This window comes from Neophocaena asiaeorientalis, unplaced genomic scaffold (genome assembly GCF_003031525.2).
Source record: "Neophocaena asiaeorientalis asiaeorientalis breed wild unplaced genomic scaffold, Neophocaena_asiaeorientalis_V1.1 scaffold268, whole genome shotgun sequence".
NCBI lineage: Eukaryota > Metazoa > Chordata > Mammalia > Artiodactyla > Phocoenidae > Neophocaena > Neophocaena asiaeorientalis.
In genome coordinates, this window is record NW_020173979.1 from 6,470,870 (window position 1) to 6,491,513 (window position 20,644).

Below are 20,644 nucleotides of genomic sequence, written 5' to 3' on the forward strand. Positions count from 1 at the left end.
GGGGGGGAGGGAAAGGAAAGGAAGCGGGGAGACACAGATGGAGTGGGACAAAGAAGGAGAGAGAAACTGAGACCATTTAGAGAGAATCCTAAAACGTACGAACATACAAAAATTCAGGAACCTTGTCCTATTCTTTATCACATGGAGGAAGACAAGCGCCAGCCTGTGGGCCAAATCCAGCCCACTGCCTGTTTTTGGACAGTGCAAGGTCCAAGCTATGAATGGTTTTTATATTTTTAAATAGCTGAAAAAAAAAATCGAAAAGAGAGTGAAATTTCATGGTGTGTGCAAATGATGTGAAATTCAAATTTCAGTGTCTGTAAATGAAGCTTCAATGACAGAATCACGGTGGCTGGTGTAGGTACCGTCTATGGCTGCTTTCACACTACAATGGCAGAGTTGAATGGATATAACAGAGTCCGTATGGCCCACAAAGCAGACATTTTCTATCTGGCCCTTTCCAAAAAACACCTGCTCACCCCCGGAGTAAAAGATACTAAGGAAAGACTTCATGTGAGACCAAACATATAATCAAGGGCTGTAACAGAAGAGTCACTGAGTGCTTCCTGTGAGTAAGGGTCTGTGTTAAGTGCTCAGCATGCGTAATTTTTTGAGTCTACAAAATTCCCCACGTGTAGTGGCTATTTCTTAAATCTATATTTCACAGATAGGGAAACCAGGGTCAGAGCCTGGTTCTCAGCCCAGGCTTCACCTTAGAATTACCTAGGAAGTTTTTAAACTTACTGATGCTCAGGCCTCACCCAGCCCTAGAATCTACCACAGGGAGTTCGATGAGTGAGACTCCAAATTCACATCTGTCTGGATTCAGAGCACATGCACTTAAGTACAACTACACACACTTCCTCCAGATGGCAAGGTTCCTAGGCTGTGCTCATTTCCAGCTGGTAGTTATCCGTGTTGCTCCTCGAGTTACTGCTAAGAATCTCTGCTGTTTCTTGCGTGCCTGCTACGAGCTTTGCGCTTTCACTTCATCAGTGGCTTTTCCTTTGGTCCCTTCTGATAACCCCACACAGTCGGTGTGATGTCCCCACTTTTCAGGTGAGGATCAGACAAGGTCAGAAAGACTTGCCTGAGTGGGTGCTCTTGAGGGGGAGGGCAGGGACTGGGAGGAAGCATGTGTGGGCTCCCGGAGAGCCGGTGACGCTCTGCTTCTCGATTTGGGCACTGGATTCACGGGTAGTTTTGTTTCCGAAAATTCACTGAGCTGTACACTTAAGTCAACCTTTCTGTATGTACATTATGCTGCAATACACAGATTAAAAACGCTTTGCCGGGGCTTCCCTGGTGGCGCAGTGGTTGAGAGTCCGCCTGCCGATGCAGGGGTCACGGGTTCGTGCCCCGGTCCGGGAAGATCCCACATGCCGCGGAGCGGCTAGGCCCATGAGCCATGGCCGCTGAGCCTGCGCGTCTGGAGCCTGTGCTCCGCAACGGGACAGGCCACAGCAGTGAGAGGCCCTCGTACCACAAAACAAACAAACAAACAAAAACAATGCTTTGCTTAAGGTTACACAAAAAATGATGAAGCTAGGATTTGAACCCTAGTCTACATCGCTGTTTCCTAAAGTGTGTCATAAGACCCTTCTGTGGGTAAACAAGGGACTAAAGAACACTGATCACACAGTGAGAAAGCTGTGTCCTGTTCACTTCTCCTTCAGACCTGTTTACATCAAGGAGGAAGTCTCTCTTGGGCAGTAGCATGTCTCTTACATTGCTGAAACACTGACTGACCTTCCTTTTTAACAACGGGAGAGGAGACCTTAGTCTTAGAACCTTGGCAAGCAATATACCCAGTTAGACTTGAATACTCTTGTTGTATTTTCATTACGCTTAATCTTCCACAGTTACCTTCTGAGGCAGACTTGGCTCATGGCCTACTCAATATCCGTTCCTACTTTCTTCCTTAGTAACAGAATCCTGAATTTTGTGCCAACTAAGAGACCTCATTTCCCAGTCTCCCTTGCAGTTAGGTAGGCCAAGTAGCTAAGCTTGGCCAATGAGAAGCAAGTAGAAATTGCTGGGTGGGACTTTCAGGAATGCTCCTTGGTTACAAGGCACGCAGGAAGACTCTGTTGTCTTTCCTCTTTCCTGATGCCTGCCTGATGGCTGGTGACTCCGCAGCCATTCTGTGCTTAGCAGCCTTGATGATGGAGGTCACACAGAAGGCCAGCAAAGCAGAATGAGAGAAAGAGCCTGGGTTCCCAGTAACATCATGGGGCTGACAGATGCACCCTGGAATGCCTTTTCCCAGTCTTCTTTTTAAGTAACAAAGAAGTAAACTTCTATCTTGTTTAAGCCCATTATTTCTGCTCTCAGTTTCTAGCAGTCAACTGCAATTCCTTACTGAGGAATCTTCAATTTATGACAAATTATACTTATTTCCACTTCTAGTAATATAAAGCTTCCTAAGAATTTTTTTTTTAACCAAAATAAATGTAAGTTCATCAAGACAAACTCTAATATTAGATGTGAACTAGCATGAGTAATTCCTGGAACACAAAATGACAAACTGGGAAGGGATTTGGGGAACTACTGTATCAGACTATATACTGCCTTTTTGCCTATAGAGAACCCACGGGGAGAGAGGTTCTCCGTTTCCACAGAGGAACACTTCTTTTGGTTGCCCTGGTATTTGGGGATCTCATCCTTGGGCCCAGGTCCAAGCCAGGTCAGTTCCCAGGGACACCCTCACTTACCAGCTGTCTTCCAGGGTCTGTGCGCTGCTCCTTCCCTCCTGCCTCTTCTCCAGCTCCACGGCTGTCTGTTCCAGCAAAGCAGACACGGCATCCTGCAGAGACAAAGGCTGATGGGTCCATCTGTACACCATGGGCATAGCCCCACCCGGCAGGAATCAGAGTGTGTCACCCTCCCAGTGAACGGAGGGTAAAACTGAAGATCAGAGTGGGTAAGCGTCTTGCTGTAGAGTCACACAAATTGGAAATACAGTCCTCAGTTCTTCTAACTGGCAGCTCTCTGGAGAATAACCTCTGCATGTACAGACAGAGTTTGGAAGACAGCCAAGTTTAGTGTTTGCATGAGACGGAATTATAGGTCTCCGGCTGTAAGGAGAGCATGGTGTAGTCAGGGAGACCATCCCATAAACCATCAATAACAAACCAATCTGGGAAGGACTATGAGAGAGATAAGTACTGGATGTTTGAGAACAGAGGCATGGTGGCAAAGCTAGCTTGGGGGCTGTATTCAGGGAAGGCTTCCTAGAGGAAGAGTCTTCATACTGAATGGTGTCTATGGTGAGGAAGCCTGTGTGACTTGAGGAAATTATTTAATGTCTCTGAGACTCAGTTTCTTCTAATAATTACTCCACCTCTGATGTCCAGCCATCTCCAATTCAGGGAGAGGCTTTTCCTTCCATCCAGCCAGGTGCCGCATGTGCAGGAGAAGGGTGCAAAGCTGTGGCCCAGCTCACCGTGCTTTCAGGTCCTGGCATGGGGGCCATGGCTCCCACTGGTTTGGGCTCCCTGCTCTGTTTCTTCAAGTATTTGTAGCTTAGGAGGTTGTACCAGCGAGTCGACCTCTCCCCGGACCGGCAGACCTCAGCCAGGCTGATCTGGGCGCCTCCCTGTGGAGAATGGGAAAAAAAAGCACAACCAGGGGGTGACAAGGTACTCTGGGGGCAGTATGCAAAACACCACTCCAGGTGAGACAGAGCTTCCTGGGAGGAAGAAATGGCTAGGTGCTGATCGTTTCCCAATAACTCACTTGTTCACTAACTTATTCTTTCATTGAGTTGTATGGGTTCTTTAAATATTTATTAGATACATGATTTGCAAATATTTTCTCCCATTCAGTAGGTTGCCTTTTCATTTTGTTGATGATTTCCTTTGCTGTGCAGAAGCTTTTGTTTGAGGTAGTTCCACTTGTTGATTTTTGCTTTTGGTGTCAGAGTCAGAAAACATCATGACCAGGACTGATGTCAAGGAAAACAACTCAAAGCTCCAGAAACAGGGGACTGGAGGCATAAACTGTAATATATCTATAGGGTGGAATATTACATCGCTATGTACAAAAAATAAGGAAGATCCCTAGGTAGTGATGTAGAGAGTTCTCCAGGCTACATTAATTCCAACAAGATAACAGTCAATTTTAGGCCGGCTCATAGGCGTGAATGGTCTACCTCAGTAAACTGGATGCACTCTGATGGCATTTATGCATTTGTTCATTCGTTTATTCAACACACACCCATTTTCCAAGTAGCCTCTGTGTGCCGGGCACTGTTCTGGGTGTTGTGGATATGGAAGGATTTAAGGCAGAGAAAAATCCCTGCTCTCATGAGCTTCTATTCCAGTCTGGGGGAATCAGATAATCAATAAGTAACTTCTATACTGTGTCTCATAGAGTCTAAGATGCCATCGATTATAAAGTGTATTATTATTTCATGTACCACTAAGAAAGAAAAATAGTTGCCAATTAGACTATGACTTGCCATCTAGTACACACTGCATCTTGATTTCACAGATGATAAAATGCGAAAATAACATGTACCCCAATACCTATGATATAGAGGAATATGAGGTGATGTAAAGTGCTGCAGAGAAAGTAATACAGGGAGAGTGGAGAGGAGGGGGTAAGAGAGTGGAGGGGGCAATGTGATTTTAAATAGGGTGGAAGGAAGTCATCACATAGAAGGTGACATTCGGGTTAAGATCAGAATGAGGTGAGGGAGTGAGATTCGCCCATCAATACCCGGGAGAAGGGAATTCCGGTTAGAGAGGACAGCAGTGCGAAGCGCTGGGGAAGGGGGCGTGCGGGTGTATTCAAGGGGTAAAAGGAGGCTGGAAGAAGAGTCTTGGGGATAAAATCCAAGAGATGACAAGGAGCAGATCCTGGAGGGCCTGGGGGGCCAGGCCAAGGCCCAGGTGTTGACTCTGGGTGGAGACAGACGCCATCCTAAAGCTTCAAGTAGAGGAATGGCATGCGGTCACCTGCAATTTAACAGGATGCCCCTGGCTACCGTGTTGAAAGGAGACGAAGGGCAGCAAGAACAGAAACAGGGGGATCCAGTGGAGGATTCTGCAACCATTGGGTGAGAGGTGGTAGTAGGTCAGGAGCACGGAGAGAAGTGGTTGGAATCTGGGGATCTCCTGAAGGCAGACCTTCCAGGAGGTCCTAAAGGATTGGAGGTGGGATATGAGAGAATGGGGTCCAGGATGACCCTGATGTCTCTGGCTTGGGCAGTGGAAGAATGGGGTTGCCTTCAGCTGAGATGGTGAAGACATGGGAGGAAAGATCAGGGGCGTGCTTGCGGACACATCACTGGTGATGGCTACTGGACATGCAAGAGGAGATGTGGATTCCGGCAGCGGACATACAACGCCGAGAAGAGTGGAAAGGCCCAGGAGGGCGCCATCACATGGGATGGTGTTTGAAGCCAGGGGATAGGACGAGATCACTGAAGCAGTGCATGCAAAGTAGAAAAGAGGAGAGGAGCAAGGCCTGAGCTCTGCGGCCTTCAAACAGAGAGAGGTCAGGGAAATGAGTAAGAGTCTGCAAAGGAGACAGACAGAGAAGGCCAGTGATGGGGGAAGAAGGCCAGGAGAGCGAGCGGTCTGGGAAGCCAAGTCAGGGCAAAGGATGCTGAGGAAGATGGAGTGAGCAATTGTGCCAGACGCTGTAGGCAGGCCAAGAGGGACAAGGATGGAGAGCCGGCCACCGGATTTAGCAACAAGGAGGTCCCTGATGAGCACATTTCTGGTGGAACGATGAGGGCAAAAGCCCACGTGGACTGAGATACAGAGAGAACACACACAGCTCTTTCACGCGTTGCTAGAGAGCAAAGGAAAAAAATAATGTAGTAACGGGAGGAAGAAATGGGGTTAAAAAAATTTTTTTTAAAGCAGGGGAGAAATAACAGTATGTTGGCATACTCACAGGCCAGATCCAGTGAGGAGGGAAAACTGGAGACACAGGAGAGAGCAAAAGAGTAACGGTTGGCGTGACGCCCTTGAGAGAGGATGGCCCTAGATGGGAGTGGGGAGGGCGCATCCTTAGCTCCGGGAAGAACAGCAGAGCCCACGAGGACAGGTAGATGGGGTATGGCAGCTGTGGGGCTCCTTCTACTCTTCCAGAACTGGGTGTGAAGGGAGAGCCTCAGCGGAGGGAGAGTAAGGGCAAGGAGAGAGGAGAGGATAAGAATTTGTCACTGAGACAAGCAGGACAGTAAGTGGTCCAGGGAGACACAGTATAAACGCTGGGCAGCAAGAGGGCTCACGGGAGATTCGTGACCACGATTTTAAAATGACACTGCAGGGCGGTGGTGTGTGCGTTTTGCTCCAATTGCACGGGTGGAGAGGAGGGGAGGGTTCACTTTGATGGGGCTGGGTTTTTGCCAAGTGGGGATGGCAAAGTGAGAAAGGGGCAAGGGGGTGGTTGTGATGAGACATGGGATATGAGTGGGGCCTGGGCAGGGGGCTGCCTTTACAGAACGTGCCCAGTCAGGGCTTGAGTAACCAGGATCCGGCTGCAAAGCCTGTGACTCCTGCGATGCCACCCTAAAGCATTTGGTGGAACCGTTGCCCACGATATTGGGGAAGGCAGTATTCATCCAAACCCATAATCCAGTAGGACAGTGTGATGATGACACGTCAAGATGCTAGAATCCTTGTTCAAATCCAGACTTCTCTACCTGCTCGCTGGATGATCTGAGCCGGTTAATTAGCCTTTCTGGGCCTTGATCCCTTATTTGTCAGATGGAGATAATCCTAATATTGCTTCCCAGGGCTATCATGAGGATTAAATGAGATACTGCACACAAAGTTCTTAGCCCAGTACTAGACACGCAGACACTACTCAGGATGGGTACTATTGTCCTTGCCAGGCTGGTTAAATGGCTCAAAACAGACCAGGGATTCCACAGACCCAGCAGTGCGGGGAGACTGTGCTTGGGAGCCTATGGCCCTTCCTCCTCTTGTCTCACTTCCTTTCCTCCTCCAGCCACCAATACACAACAGCCTAACACTCACGTCCCCACGGGACATGGGAACAGAGGCTTCCCGTTGGCCGTGGACGGAGACAAGCCACGGCGGGATGAGCGCTTTGGCTGCTGCCATGGCAACCAGCAATGGCCAGACATCAATTAGGAAGGAGGAATAAAAGGCATCCAATTAGGAGAAGAAAAAGGATTGAGTCTCTTCTCATTTAGGAATGCTCGGGGCTAAGGAAACGCTTCACTGGAGGAGCCTGGATTGTTTATTCATTTTTATTTTAAAAATTCTATCCTTGGGGCTTCCTTAGTGGCACAGTAGTTAAGAATCTGCCTGCCAGTGCAGGGGGCATGGGTTTGAGCCCTGGTCCGGGAAGATCCCACATGCTGTGAAGCAACTAAGCCCGTGCAGCACCACTACTGAGCCTGCGCTCTAGAGCCCACGAGCCACAACTACTGAGCCTGCGCGCCACAACTACTGAAGCCCGCGCACCCAGAGCCCGTGCTCTGCAACAAGAGAAGCCATCACAATGAGAAGCCCGTGCAACACAACGAAGCGTAGCCCCCGCTCACTGCAACTGGAGAAAGCCCGCGCGCAGCAACAAAGACCCAACTGAGCCAAAAATAAATAAGTAAAATAAATAAATAAAAAATAAATAAAAATTCTATCCTTTTTTTTTTTTCTTTTTCTTTTTTTGCGGTACGCAGGCCTCTCACTGTTGTGGCCTCTCGCGTTGCGGAGCACAGGCTCCGGACGCTCAGGCTCAGCGGCCATGGCTCACGGGCCCAGCCGCTCCGTGGCATGTGGGATCCTCCCAGACCAGGGCATGAACCCATGTCCCCTGCATCCGCAGGTGGACTCTCAACCACTGTGCCACCAGGGAAGCCCTATCCTTTTATATATATATACACACGTGTGTGTGTGTCTGTATCTATCTACCTAGCTAGGTAGATATATATATGTGCTTTTTTTTTTTTTTTTTGTGCACTGTGCAGCTTGTGGGTCTTCTCAGTTCCCCAACCAGGGATTGAACCCAGGCCACGGCAGTGAAAGCCCGGAATCCTAACCACTGGCCACCAGGGAACTCCCTGGAGCCTGGATCTGGAAAAGCTTTCCGCTCCATCCTTCAGCAGCACCCACCCTGCCTGCCAAACCCTGCAGTCACCATCCCACCTGGGGGCTCCAGGGAGCACTGTGCTGGCACACAGAGAACATCCAGGGTCTGACATCGGTGGACCTGCCTGGGTTCTAACTCTGTTCCTGCCACTCCCTGACTGTGCGACCTTGGGCAAATTCTTTGTGCCTCGGTTTCCTCACTGGTGTAACAGTTACCTATTTTATAGGATTGTAGTGAGGATCAACAGAGATAATACACGTAAGGAGCTTAGCTCAGAGCCCAGCATATAAACCGCATCCAGTTGACACAAGCTATTGCATCACTGTGAGCAGTGACAACAACATAAACGGCAATGACGCTGTTATGAACCCTAGCCAAGCAGGAAAGGGATGGGAACTGATGTCCCGTGAGACCTCGCGTGTGCAGACACTTTGCTTTACATCCTTGCTACGGGGACCAGCAGTACTGGCATCACCGGGCAGCTTGACAGAAATGCAGAATCTTGCTGCCTGCCCACCCAGACTTGCTAAATCAGAATCTGCATTTTAACCAGAGCCGCAGGTAACCTGCGCGCACATGAAAGTTCGAGAGGCACTGCTTTAGCGCTTCATTCAACCCTCAGAGAACCACCTGTGAGGTAGCCAGCGTTAGCTGGTTTTACAGATAAGGAAACAGGCAGAATTAAAGAGTCTTAGGCCACACAGCGGGGAAGGCTGGTGACTCAGCCTCAGGCACAAGGGATGTGGCGCTGCAATTCCATGGCAGAAAAAGGAGCTCCCCGCTCCCCCTTCCCCTGCTCTCAAGAAGTCTGGGAACAACGCTGTTCATCTGTGGAAGAGCCCCTGCCTAGAACCCAAGAAAGGCTGGGCTGATAGCACAAGCTGTGTTTCTCCAAGCCTTCTTCCTGAAGTGCAAGGTGGACCAGTTCCCAGGACAGAAGGCTGCACAGATAGACAGACACAGTCCTCACCAGGCACGCCTCCAGATGGCTCCTGTCGGTGGCGCAGACATCGACTCTTAAGGTCTTCTGGTGAAGGGCTGGGTAGGACATGGACACCCAGAACACCTCGTTGAACACCAGGGTGTCCGAGGCGTCCAGAGGCCGGGTCCGGAACAGGCAGGTGGTACTCTCGGAGCAGGGAAGGATAGCCACGCGAATGTTCCTAGAGGGACAGAACGCAGGAGAGCCTGGGTCAGGTCAGCCCGGGTCTGGGGCTCAGGTGTTAGGCTAAACGGCTGCTGCAAATCCCCACGGAAACAACAGCGGACAAGAGTCTGTAATTTCTCCAGTAGTTATGCAGTTATTCATGAGGGATGCATAAGGGCCCCAAGGACAATGTGCTGCTTTCCCTTCTACTGAATCCCCCAATCACGAGGTCCTCAAAGCGTGTGGAGCCTGAGGTCAACGGTGTGCAAACTGTTGTGAACAGAAGGATCTGAGAGGCTGCTTGTTAACACCGAGGAATACTCATACGACCGCTGGTAGGAGGGCAAAATGCCACAACCCGGGCGGCAGGGAAGGTGACAATCCTAACAAAGGTACATATGCATTCACCCTTTGACCCAGACAGCTGGCTTCTAGGCACAGATACTGCTGCACAAGTACCAGTGAGTTACACAGAAGGTTATTCATCCCGGCCCTGTTTGTAACAGCGAAGACTGCACACAAGTCCAGTGTCCAATCAATCTTGTCTTCCTTCTGTTTTGCCTGTTTTCCGGCCTGCTTTCCTGCTTCCCACGTGTCACACCCCAGATGCTGGCTGGGTGCAGGCCACAGAAATATAGGCTCCTGCTGCTGCCCTCAAGGCCTATGGTCTAGCAAAGGAGGAACATGTAGGCAGACGAGCTCAATGAATCATAAACCCGGTCTGCACAGGACTGAGCTGGGAGGCAGACAGCGCAGGTCTTTGCTGTATCATCAAGCGTAAGGTAACACCCATCACAACCTGCCAAGAGAAGCACAGTGCTGGGAGCCGGCTCTTCAGAAAGGCAGGTCCGGCTCTTCCTGCGTGGAATGGTCGAGCTTAGAGCAGATGAGAGAGGCCATGACTTTCCTCTTCATCAGGCTTCAAGTTTACAAGGGCAAAGGTTTGCTCGCCGCCCCTTCCCTAGTGCTGGCACCTGGTAGGGGCTCAGGACGCGTATGCGGAAGGTCTGACGCTGTCTGGGGCGCTCCTGTTTAGAGTGAGCGTGTTTGCGGCCCCGCCTGCATCCACGTTCACGGCACTGACACCATGCATCACGGTCACGGGCACTAAATACCCACAGAGGTTACGGGGCCTGTTGTTGGAGCAGAAGAGAGCAGGAGGGTGTCCCCTGGGATGGGCGCAGAGCGGGAGAGGATAACATACAGCCCAACACACTCACACTTTCCGGTCTTGCTGCAGCAACAGAGCAGAAAGGTTGCTCAGCTGGATGATTAATATTGCAAACTGCTTGTTCTTCTCGTCGTACCTGAAACGAAAAGGGGGCATATGGAGCCCCTGTTAGCAACGCATTTCTCTCTCCCTCCCTTAATAATCACAGATGCGGCTGCTGGCTGCTCTGGGGACTGCGGCGAGCTGGGAAGCACAGGCCCAGTGTTTGCTGCCGTGCAGGGATGCAGGTCCAGAGCTGTCGGTCTGAATTGTTAAAGAGAAGCCAGAGGTTGTAGAAAACTTCCTGACATTTAAACACCAGCAGTTAATTCCTAGTTTAAAAAAATATTGGGGCCAACCTGCATCAAGAGAAAACAATAAAGCTGGGCTGCAGCCCCCAGGGGTTGACTTCGGTCCAGGTGAGATGATAAGACCAAAGCTGTGGCAACAACGACCAAACAGACCAAAAGGCAGGAGGTCTTGGTCCCTGCCTGGCTCTGCCACCGGCCAGCTCAGTGAATCCGGGCAAGTTACAAGGTCTTCAAACCTTGTTTTTTCTCTTGTGTGAAATGGGGAACTGGGAGGCATGGAAAGAGACCCCCCCCCCCACTCCACCCCCTTTAGTTAGGAGCCCACAGCTGTCAGCAGGCCCCGCTGGGCAGCTGTGAGGGTAAATGCTGCAGACGCTGCGGGCCAGGAGGAGACCCTGCACAGACCACACCCCTCTGTCCCGCCCTCCCTGCCACTTACTTCAGGGCAATCTGAACCCGGGTTGCACCCACTACTTCTGACTCCTCACTGTCAAAAGGAGTGGCTTCTGAGGCACCCAGTCTGGAAAGCAACACAGGAAAGAAAGAGAGTCAGGCTTCCCTGTAGTGACCAGGGGCCAAAGTCATTTTCCAGAGACAGGGTTCTCTCTGGGAGGGAGAAGCTGGGTCCTCAAGGAGGAAGGTTTGGGTCTGCTCAGCCTCCCTGTGGACCCTGCCTGCCCACAACTACTCCGGATCCCTCTCTTGAAGCAGCAGCTGCGCTCTCTCTAATACTTGCTCCTCTAGCCATACACCCTTCATGGCAATTGCGGAACTAGCAGTCACCCAAGTGTGAAGCCTCTCCAGCCCCGGGAGGAGAAGCAGTCTGCTTCTTCAGCACCGCCCTCCTTGGGGTCCCTCCCACACACCTGAGGAAGACCGGGCCTTGCATACTCAGAGTTCCCAAGACTCAGGGACCCACCTCTGCACGGAAGCCTCATACACACCACTGTCCCCGGCCACGGATTCATCCGACACCGCAGCTGAGACACAGGCCACTTTCAGGTCGCACCCCTGAGCCTTATTCGCAGCTGCGAGAAGAGAGGAAAAAAGGAAGGATGGCAAGGCGGGGTTTAGACATCAGGATACTGTCATCATAATACATCTTTTGATGCCCTCACTGTCCTAACATGGTTCCACCAAAATCCAGCCACCTCGGAACCTGACAGCAAGGTTCTGCCTTTTTTTGCGGTGAAGGAAAGGGTAGCATGTGATTCTGTGTTTAACGTCTCAGACTCTAGAGCCAAACCACCTGGGTTCACATCACAGTTCTGCCACATACTGCTTCAGGACAGTGGGACACTGATTTACTCCCTCTCAGCCCTGCATTCCTCATCTGTAAAATGGGGATAATAATACCTGCCTTGCAGGGCAGTTGGGAAGACTGGATGTGGTGATAAAGGGAAGTCCTTAGTACAGAGACTGGTGCAGGGGAAGTGCTCTAGAAAGGTCAGTACCATCATCCTTAGCTACTACGACTATCACTCCCATCACTACAGCGATGTCTTCTAGATCGATCCCTACACACCTGGGGCAAAATAACAGCCCCCCGGACCCCCTTGGGAGGGGCAAGAGGAGGAGGAAGGGAAGGACGTAAGTACTGGCTGTCCTACTCGCCTATCCCATTCCATTCCTAACTCAGCCCATCTCCCCTGCCCTTGACAGAGGCCCTCAGAAGTCTCTACCCGGGGCTCAGGTCCAAGCATTCAGCACACACTGCACATTCCTTCCTTCCCCAAGTAATGGGCGCTGACGGTGTGCCAGGTCCACTGCTAAGTTCAGAGCTACTAAGGTGAATAGGACAGCTCCTGACCTCCACGCAGCAGGGGAAGGACAGATTCAGGGCCTTCAGACTCACGGCCAGCACTTCCCTGTGTGCCAGGCACATGGGCGGGGGGTGGGCAGACTGGAGAAGGGGCTGGGGATGGGGATGGTGACAGTGAGCCTGGGAGAAGCCAAGGGGCCATGTGGGCGTGGCTTTCCCAGCCTGTGTCCCACGTCTGCTGCTGCAGCCCTGGAGACCTCCTGCCTTCGGACCCACCCCTCTCCACCCTCCACTAAACCACTTAAGGAGATTAATTTGTCTGCTGACTGAACAGTGGCACTAGTCGCATAACCTGCTTAGTGTCTGGGCTCAGCCCGGCATCAGCTGGCAGCGGGGAACGCTTCTGGAGGTGGCATGAAGAAACGCCGACCTAAAACGCGAGCGGGCTCTGGTCCCCAAGCTGCACGAACGTCGTGGCGGGAGGCAGGGGGATGGGGGTCGCTCCCTGCACTCGGATGGGGTCCCAGCATCCCCGAGCCAGCTTATCGCAGCCTTTAGACAGGGAGCGCCGGGAACGCTTCTTGACCCTTGTTAGGGGTACCACCTGCACACCCCTCCTCTCCAGGGAACAATTTTCTGAAGCAGTAGGAAGCCTGTTTTTATTTTTGTTTGAGGGCACTCGGCAAGACTCCCTTCCCGGTGAGGGAGCCCCAGGGATCTCTCAGCTCCTCTTCTAAGGAAGCGACTGGCACGCACCCAGCAGAGCCTTTAATTAACTGGGAAATCTCATGGTTTCCCCCTTGCTCCCACTGGCCCTTGCACACGAAGGAACTGATAGCTCTGGGTGCAGCGGCAGCCCTTCCACCCATTCCTGGAGCTGATGGCTGAAGTGGCTTGAGCTTCTAGCTGGCCTCACGGGAGCCAGGACCAGGAACCCTTTGCCGACAGAGCTGGCACATGGCTCACTGTGGGTTCTGGGCAGGTGGTCCTAGAGCCAGTCCTGACTCTACCACTTCACAGCAGTGACAATGACCTTGGACAAGTCACTTAACCTTGCTGAGTCTCATTCCTTTCAGTCTGTAAGAGGAGGATAATAATAGCCCCCACCTCATAGTGGTGTTGTGAGGCTTATGTGAGTAAGTATGCCTAACGGTGCCTGTTATCTCGCACACCTGAACTTGATAAATCACCCTGCTCAGTCCTGACCTTCATACCATAGGCATGATGGCATCAGCAAGCACCAGGAGTGTCTTAGGAATGAATACACAGAGCTGCCTCATGTCCTAAGGGGAGCATGATGATAAAGAGGTTGGGCTCTGGGGTCAGAAACACCCAGATTCCAAACCCTGCTTCCCCACCTGCTGGGGAAGCACCTCTCTGAACCTCTGTTTCCTCATCTGTGAAATGGGTATAATGGAATTAACCTATTTCATCATATAAAGCACATTGCTTACCACATAATGCACCCCAATGAATTTTAACTATTATAATTTATTATGCGGTTGCTGCTAAAGATAAAGATTTTTCTTGTAATAAATCTTAGCTGTCATCATCAGCTTCCGACCTGAATCTCAGTCCACACCATAATGCTCTTTTCTGACCCCATGCAGAATGGGAGTCCTATCATTCCCTGGCTTCAAACAGTCACACGGATCCTTGCTGCAATGAGGGTAAAACGTAAACTCCTTACCTTACACAACCCGTACTCTGCCCAATTCTCTGCCTTGTTGGTGATCTCCTCCCTCTGGTCCCTCCTGCAGCCCCTTGCTCCAGCCTCAGAGACTTTGCTCTTGCTTCTCCCAAGGCTGGCTCCCTCTCACTGCTCAAGGCTCCGCTCACGTGTCGCCTTCCTTCACCACCCAATCTGAACTGGCAGCCCTAACCCAACCTGAAAGGCGCCATCACATGCCCTGTTTTAGTTATTTATTTTTTTTGTGGTACGCGGGCCTCTCACTGTTGTGGCCTCTCCCGTTGCGGAGCACAGGCTCCGGACGCGCAGGCTCAGCGGCCATGGCTCACGGGCCCAGCCGGTCCGCGACATGTGGGATCTTCCCAGACCGGGGCACGAACCCGCGTCCCCTGCATCGGCAGGCGGACTCTCAACCACTGCGCCACCAGAGAAGCCCTGCCCTGTTTTATTTTCTTCCTAGCACTTTTATTGGTCTGCTTGTACAGTTATTGTCTGTGCCTTCATTTGCATGTAGGCTTCACGGGAACCAGGACCTAGTCAGTCCTCCACGCTGTATCCTTGTGACTAACCCACATGGCATATCAGTTGAATGAAAGAATGAATGAATCCATGTACACCCATTAGCACAGGACCTGGCATTTAGTTTCAGGAGGTACTTAATATCTGTTGCCTGAATGAACCCACCATGGAAAACACTTCGCTCAAGACCTAGACCATAGTAAACACATAATAAATACCTACTGAATGAATAAATAAATCAATATACCATGTAACGATCTGGCACATAGAAAGCAGTCAGTAAATGTTGCCCATAGGGGCTTCCCTGGTGGTGCAGTGGTTAAGAATCCGCCTGCCAATGCAGTGGACACGGGTTTGAGCCCTGGTCGGGGAATATCCCACATGCTGCGGAGCAACTAAGCCCGTGTGCCACAACTACTGGGCCTGCGCTCTAGAGCCTGTGAGCCACAACTACTGAGGCCACATGCCACAAGTACTGAAGCCCACGCACCTAGAGCCCGTGCTCCGCCACAAGAGAAGCCACTGCAATGAGAAGCCCGGGCACCACAACAAAGAGTAGCCCCCGCTCACCGCAATTAGAGAAAGCCCACACAGCAACGTAGACTCAATGCAGCCAAAAATAAAATTAATTAATTAAAAAAAACCAAAACCACGTTGCCCATAATTATCACTGGGGTCTGGAACTCAGACCCGAGCACAATTTCCACCCTCCTCTCTCCTGGAGGCTCCCGCCCTCTGGATGTGGTGCTCTGTACCTTGGCCCAGCGGCTTGCCCTCTGTTCCGGGTTCCTCCAGCCGGTACCTCTCCCGGGTGCTGTTGCCAAGGCTTAGTTCGCAAAGAGTGGCACTCAGCTCAGGGTCTTCAAACTCCAGGTTGCTCAGGAAGGCGTCTCCAGCCAGGAGGGGGTCAGCGATGAGAGGGGAGCAGGGCGGGGATGGGGAGGAGAGCGAGGAACGGGGGGACAGGGAGCTCATGGACTTTGGAGTGCCGGACAAAGAGCGCAGGGCCTGCAGGCGGCCGCCTCCCTCTGCCTTCTGGGTCTTGGCCACCTCGTCCTCGTGGATGGTGGTGATGCAGCCCGAGGGCCGGAAGCCCGTGGCCCCCTCCAGGAGCAGGAATTCCACCTTGCTCTGTAGTTCCGAGTCCAGCTGTTCGAAGGGGTCATAGTAGAGGTCGGTGAAGCTGGCCGAGGTGGAGGAGTCCAGGCTAGAGGCGGCCAGGGAGCCCCGGCTGGACGTGAGGGATCCGGGGCTGCTGCCCGAGGACAGGCTCTGCATGCTGCCAGAGAGGCTGGGGCAGGGGAGGGAAGGCGAGGACACAGAGTGGGTGGGCCGCCCCGAACTTCCCCCGAAAAGCACGACGTGCACTGAGAATGCAACATCTCATCAGACCCTCTTGACAGTCTCCAGGGCGGACCACGCATCCCCATTTCACTAAAGAGGATATCCCGAGAAGGCCACATAATCACGAGCTGGCAGAGCTGGGATTCGAACCCAAGCCAGCTGCCTTAAAAGTCCACTTTCTCCTCAATATCTCTGTTTCTCAAACCTCCACCAGCGGCATTCCATTTTCATATTTCTCCATATCTGAATCCAACCCCAAATAATGCTGCTTAATATTTTCCTTCAACTCAACTCACTTTTTACACGTTAATATAGTTTTCTGAAAAAGGAAACGTTACATCCTAAGTGTAATTTGAAAAGCACTGTCAACTGTTAAAAATATTTGATGAAAACAGAATGTTGGGATAAAATTCCAGCCACGTTGCCCACTGAGGCCCCAGCCTGAGGCCTACCCTCTCTGCGTTGTGCAAGTGGGCTGGAGAGACGTGAACGAGACACACTAGCACCCAACTGGGGCCTTCTGTTGTGTTGTCAGAGGACCAAGGAGGCTGTGGTCTGGGGAGGTGAAGGGCCCTGCCCCCAGCCACACCAGGCCCAGTGCGAGTCCCCCAGATCATCCGTCTGCCTGCTGTGCTTCTAAAATGGCACGCTCAGGCCACGGAGGACACGTGAAGGGCAGAAGCTGGGCTGGGCTGCCTCGGGACGCCTGCATATGGCCGTGCCCAGGGGAGCACTCACCCCACTGCCTACTACTCACCTTTTCAGCTGGCAGTGCAGAGCTGCTACCTGCCGGGTGGCTTCCTCAAGCTCTCTCACCAGCTGGTTCCTCTTACTGTTTAACTTCAACCTGAAGGGAGAGAAGGCATGAGTGGGGAGCTCAGAGGGAACCCGCCTCCATCTGCCCATAAGAGGAATCACAGGCATGGGCTCATGGAGATGAACGCACAGACCCACAGACGCACACACAAGAACTTCCTGGAGGCATTATATTATGATGTTTGGAGAGGTATGGCCTCTACGTATAATCCTATACTAACTGCTATATGCATCACCTGCTATATACCAGGGGCTGACTAGGAAACTTATAACATTGCCTTAAATCATTTGCACAATAACCCTGCATAGTAAGATTTTTTTTTTTTGTTTTTTGCGGTACGCAGGCCTCTCACTGTCATGGCCTCTCCCGTTGCGGAGCACAGGCTCCGGGCGCGCAGGCCCAGCAGTCACGGCTCACGGGCCCAGCCGCTCCGTGGCATGTGGGACCTTCCCGGACCGGGGCACGAACCCGTGTCCCCTGCATCGGCAGGCGGACTCTCAACCACTGCGCCACCAGGGAAGCCCAAGAATTTTTTTTTTTTTTAACCACTTTATATACGAGAAAACTGAGGCTCTTAGAGCTAAATCGTTTACTTAAAGCTAGAGAGTTAACTGGCAGAATTAGGAATCCACCCAACCATCCCTCCCTACGCTGTGTACAGACATGCAGAGAGAGAAGACCAAGTGAACACATGGTAGATGACCATGTGTAGATGGCCATCCACAGGCCAAGGAGAGAGATCTCAGGAGAAACAACCCTGCCAACACCCTGTCCTTGGACTTGTGGCTTCCAGGACTGTGAGGAAATAAATTACCATTGTTTAAGTCATCCAGTTTGTGGAACTTTGGTTTGGCAGCCCTAACAAATGAATGCACCATCTTAGGGTAAAATATAGAAAGAAAAAAAAAGTAGGGTCCAGGACTGAGCTCTGAGTCTGTCATCCCAAGGCTGAATGGATGGGCAATAGTCAGCCAAGGAGCTGAAGGGAGTGGTTCCAGAGAGCCTGGGGAGGATCCAGGTGGGCGTGACAGTCAGAACCCGGGAGCTAAGGCCTGCACCCAGGCATGCCCACACCAGAGCCCAATTCAGCAGCTCCCTTCCTGAAGGCAAAACCCTTGAGTTTAGAAGGGATGGCTGGATATAGGCTGTGCTCAGCCCCCAGTTTCTCCTGAAATTCCCCACGGGGGCAGCTTGGGTGGGCTCCAGAGAGGGTGTTGCTCCTTGGATCTGACGGGAAGGAGCTCCATCCCCCACTCATGACTTGGGCTGCTCTCCTGCATCCACTAGATTAGTGGCTCTCTGTCTGTGGCCCACAGAGCTCCCCCACCAGGAGGGGAGGTGTGCTTATTAAATGCACATCCCTGAATTCTACTTAGATCTACTGAATCAGAAAGTCTAGGGGCAGGGCTCAGGAATCTGCATCTTTTTTTTTTTTTGGCCACGCTGTGCAGCTTCCAGGATCTGAGTTCTCCAACCAGAGATTGAACCCGGGCCCCGGCAGTGAAAGTGCCAGGTCCTAACCACTGGACAGCCAGGGAATTCCCTGGAATCTGCATCTTTATTCCCTATTCCAGGTGACTTTTAGGCACAGTAAGGTTTCTGAGCTGCTGCACTGGCTGGGGACTGTAAGGCAGGAACTGCGCCTCACTCTCTCAGCCCCTAGCATGGCGCCCACCACATGGATGTGCTTGGAAAGTTACTGCTGAATGGAAGACTTTTCCCCAGTTGATGGGAGGGAAAGCTCATTTGCTCTGCTGAGAGACCTGGATGTTAAATCTCCCCTGGACAGATATGTCCCACCGTTGGCATCTTATCCCCTTATGCCATCCCGCTGCAGGAGGAATGACTGACTCATTGCTCCCAGAGCACAGCCAACCCAGCCTGGGGCCTGGGAGGAAGAGTTCATTTCCATGGAAAAACCTAACCACGCCATCCCTCCACTGACACGCCCAAGGCCTCCAACACAGGCCCTGCCGTGAAGACCAGAGCTTGCTTGAGACACAACTGCAAAGTGATAAGGGAGGGGCAGGACCAGTCACTGGGGAACTGGCCTTGTGAAATTTCAGAAAAGACCACAGGAGCCGCGGCCTCGGCATGGTTCTTGGCCAGCTCAGTCCCCAGCCCTGTTTTTCCAGAGTCCTGCCCAGGACTAGGGGGGCTGGCAGATGGAGCCCATAATGAACAAAATCCCGGTTTTCAGCGCAATGGACATGACTATGGAACAAAATCCCAGTTTTCAGCGCAATGGACACGACTATGGAATCTGACCCTTCATGAGAGCAAGACCTTGAAAGCATGTGAGGTCTGGGGTCAAGGCGCAGCCTGGGCCACCATTTCCACCTTTGTTTTCCTCTCCCCTGGGAGGAGACCACGGAGATGTGCTCTGGCAGTAAGTGCTGGTCCCCAGTAGAGCCCCAACAGGAGGCTGAGGGGACCGGGAGCCAGATGGCCTTGACCTCCTGAGCACAGGGGTGTAGCTACCAGCAGCCACACACAGATGCCGAGGCGGCCTCCTACAGGTATTGGGCTTCGCCGGCCATACGGTGTTTGCATGTGATGCCTGGCACATGCCGGGAGGCCAAGAACACATCAAGCGCGGAAGCAGGCAGAGGACCCAGGAGGGGGGGCTGGAACCCCCACAAGCTGCGGCTCAGCCCCTGGGGTACTGGTTAAAAATGCAAGAGCCTGGGCTCCATCTCAGGCCTGGGGAATTGGTCCCTGGGGTGGGGGCAGGGAGTCCGCACTCTAACAGGCACTGCAGCTCTCAGGAGTGCTGGGGAGGGCCCCTGGGGAGGGAGGAGGAAGCAGCATGCAGGACGGGGAGTCCTGGGGGGATGTCTGTGCTTCTGATTGATTCGACACTGGGGTTTGGTAGGCCCCGTGGTGTGCTCTTCCTGGATGTATCTCTTCCTGGCCTTCTCAAAGGCACCTTGAACAGAGAGGCTGTTGTGTGAGGTGACGAGTCTAATACTCCCATGCTGAGAGACAGAGAGAGAGAAGAGAGAGAGGAGCTCGAGAAGCAAAAAGAGAAAGAAACCTAGAGAGAGAGAACAAGAGAGTCAGAGGGATGAACACAGACAAACAGGGGGCCAGAGGCAGATAGCTGAACACGGACGAAGACGGCTGGGTGGGCTTTCTCCTCTCTTTCGTGCAGGAGGCTCACAGCCGTCAGCCCTGTCCCTGTCCTTCCCAAGGCTCTCGCCTCTTCCTGCCCACGTGCCCCCTGGCTTCTCTCTGCATGTCCCCCAGGGGACCTTGCCCTCTGGGACCTCGAGACACCTGCTCAGCAGCTGCCATGGCGTGGAGGTTCTGGCTTCCCTGGACTGGCCGTGTGAACTCACTGTTCCAGGGGAGCAATCAGACCTTTGAAAGACGGGGCTGAAGGCAATAATAAAAGACCTTCTAAGTGGGCAGGAGACTAAGGCAAGCATGAGCTCCAGAGCCAGCAAGCCTGGGTTGTGATCCCAGCTCTGCCATTTGGTGATGTTGGGTGAGCCGCAGTTTCCACAACTATGAAATGGAGATTAACCTCAGGGTTGCTGGGAGGTTTAAATGAGATGATACAGCTTACAGAGTCTGGTACTTAATGGTACATTTTGCATGTAGTATAGGGGTCTCTAAGAGAATATCCAATCCTAGTTTTGAGAAACCAAAATTATGATAGCAGAGAAGAGCCTCAATTCACAATCTGGTCCAACCACCTGCCTTCATAATATATAAGTATTCAGTGTAATTATCCTGTTTTTTTTTTTTTTTTTTTTTTTTGGG

The 20,644-nt window shown here is 52.0% G+C and overlaps 1 protein-coding gene across 2 annotated transcripts in view; it reads right to left on the reverse strand.

Moving 5' to 3' along the window:
- The window catches only part of WWC1 (WW and C2 domain containing 1), a 152,444-nt gene that overhangs the window by 17,796 nt on the left and 114,004 nt on the right, over positions 1-20,644 (reverse strand). For both annotated transcript variants that reach the window (XR_003004270.1, XM_024753422.1), the window contains exons 10-17: positions 16,817-16,906; positions 15,471-16,006; positions 11,664-11,772; positions 11,184-11,264; positions 10,444-10,530; positions 9,047-9,239; positions 3,446-3,598; positions 2,715-2,806 (exon numbers count right to left, since the gene is read on the reverse strand). Coding sequence is in view for 1 of the 2 variants with exons in the window: in XM_024753422.1 (XP_024609190.1) it covers positions 2,715-2,806; positions 3,446-3,598; positions 9,047-9,239; positions 10,444-10,530; positions 11,184-11,264; positions 11,664-11,772; positions 15,471-16,006; positions 16,817-16,906 (1,341 nt within the window). In the remaining variant the exon portion in view is untranslated. The remainder of the gene's footprint in view (positions 1-2,714; positions 2,807-3,445; positions 3,599-9,046; positions 9,240-10,443; positions 10,531-11,183; positions 11,265-11,663; positions 11,773-15,470; positions 16,007-16,816; positions 16,907-20,644) is intronic.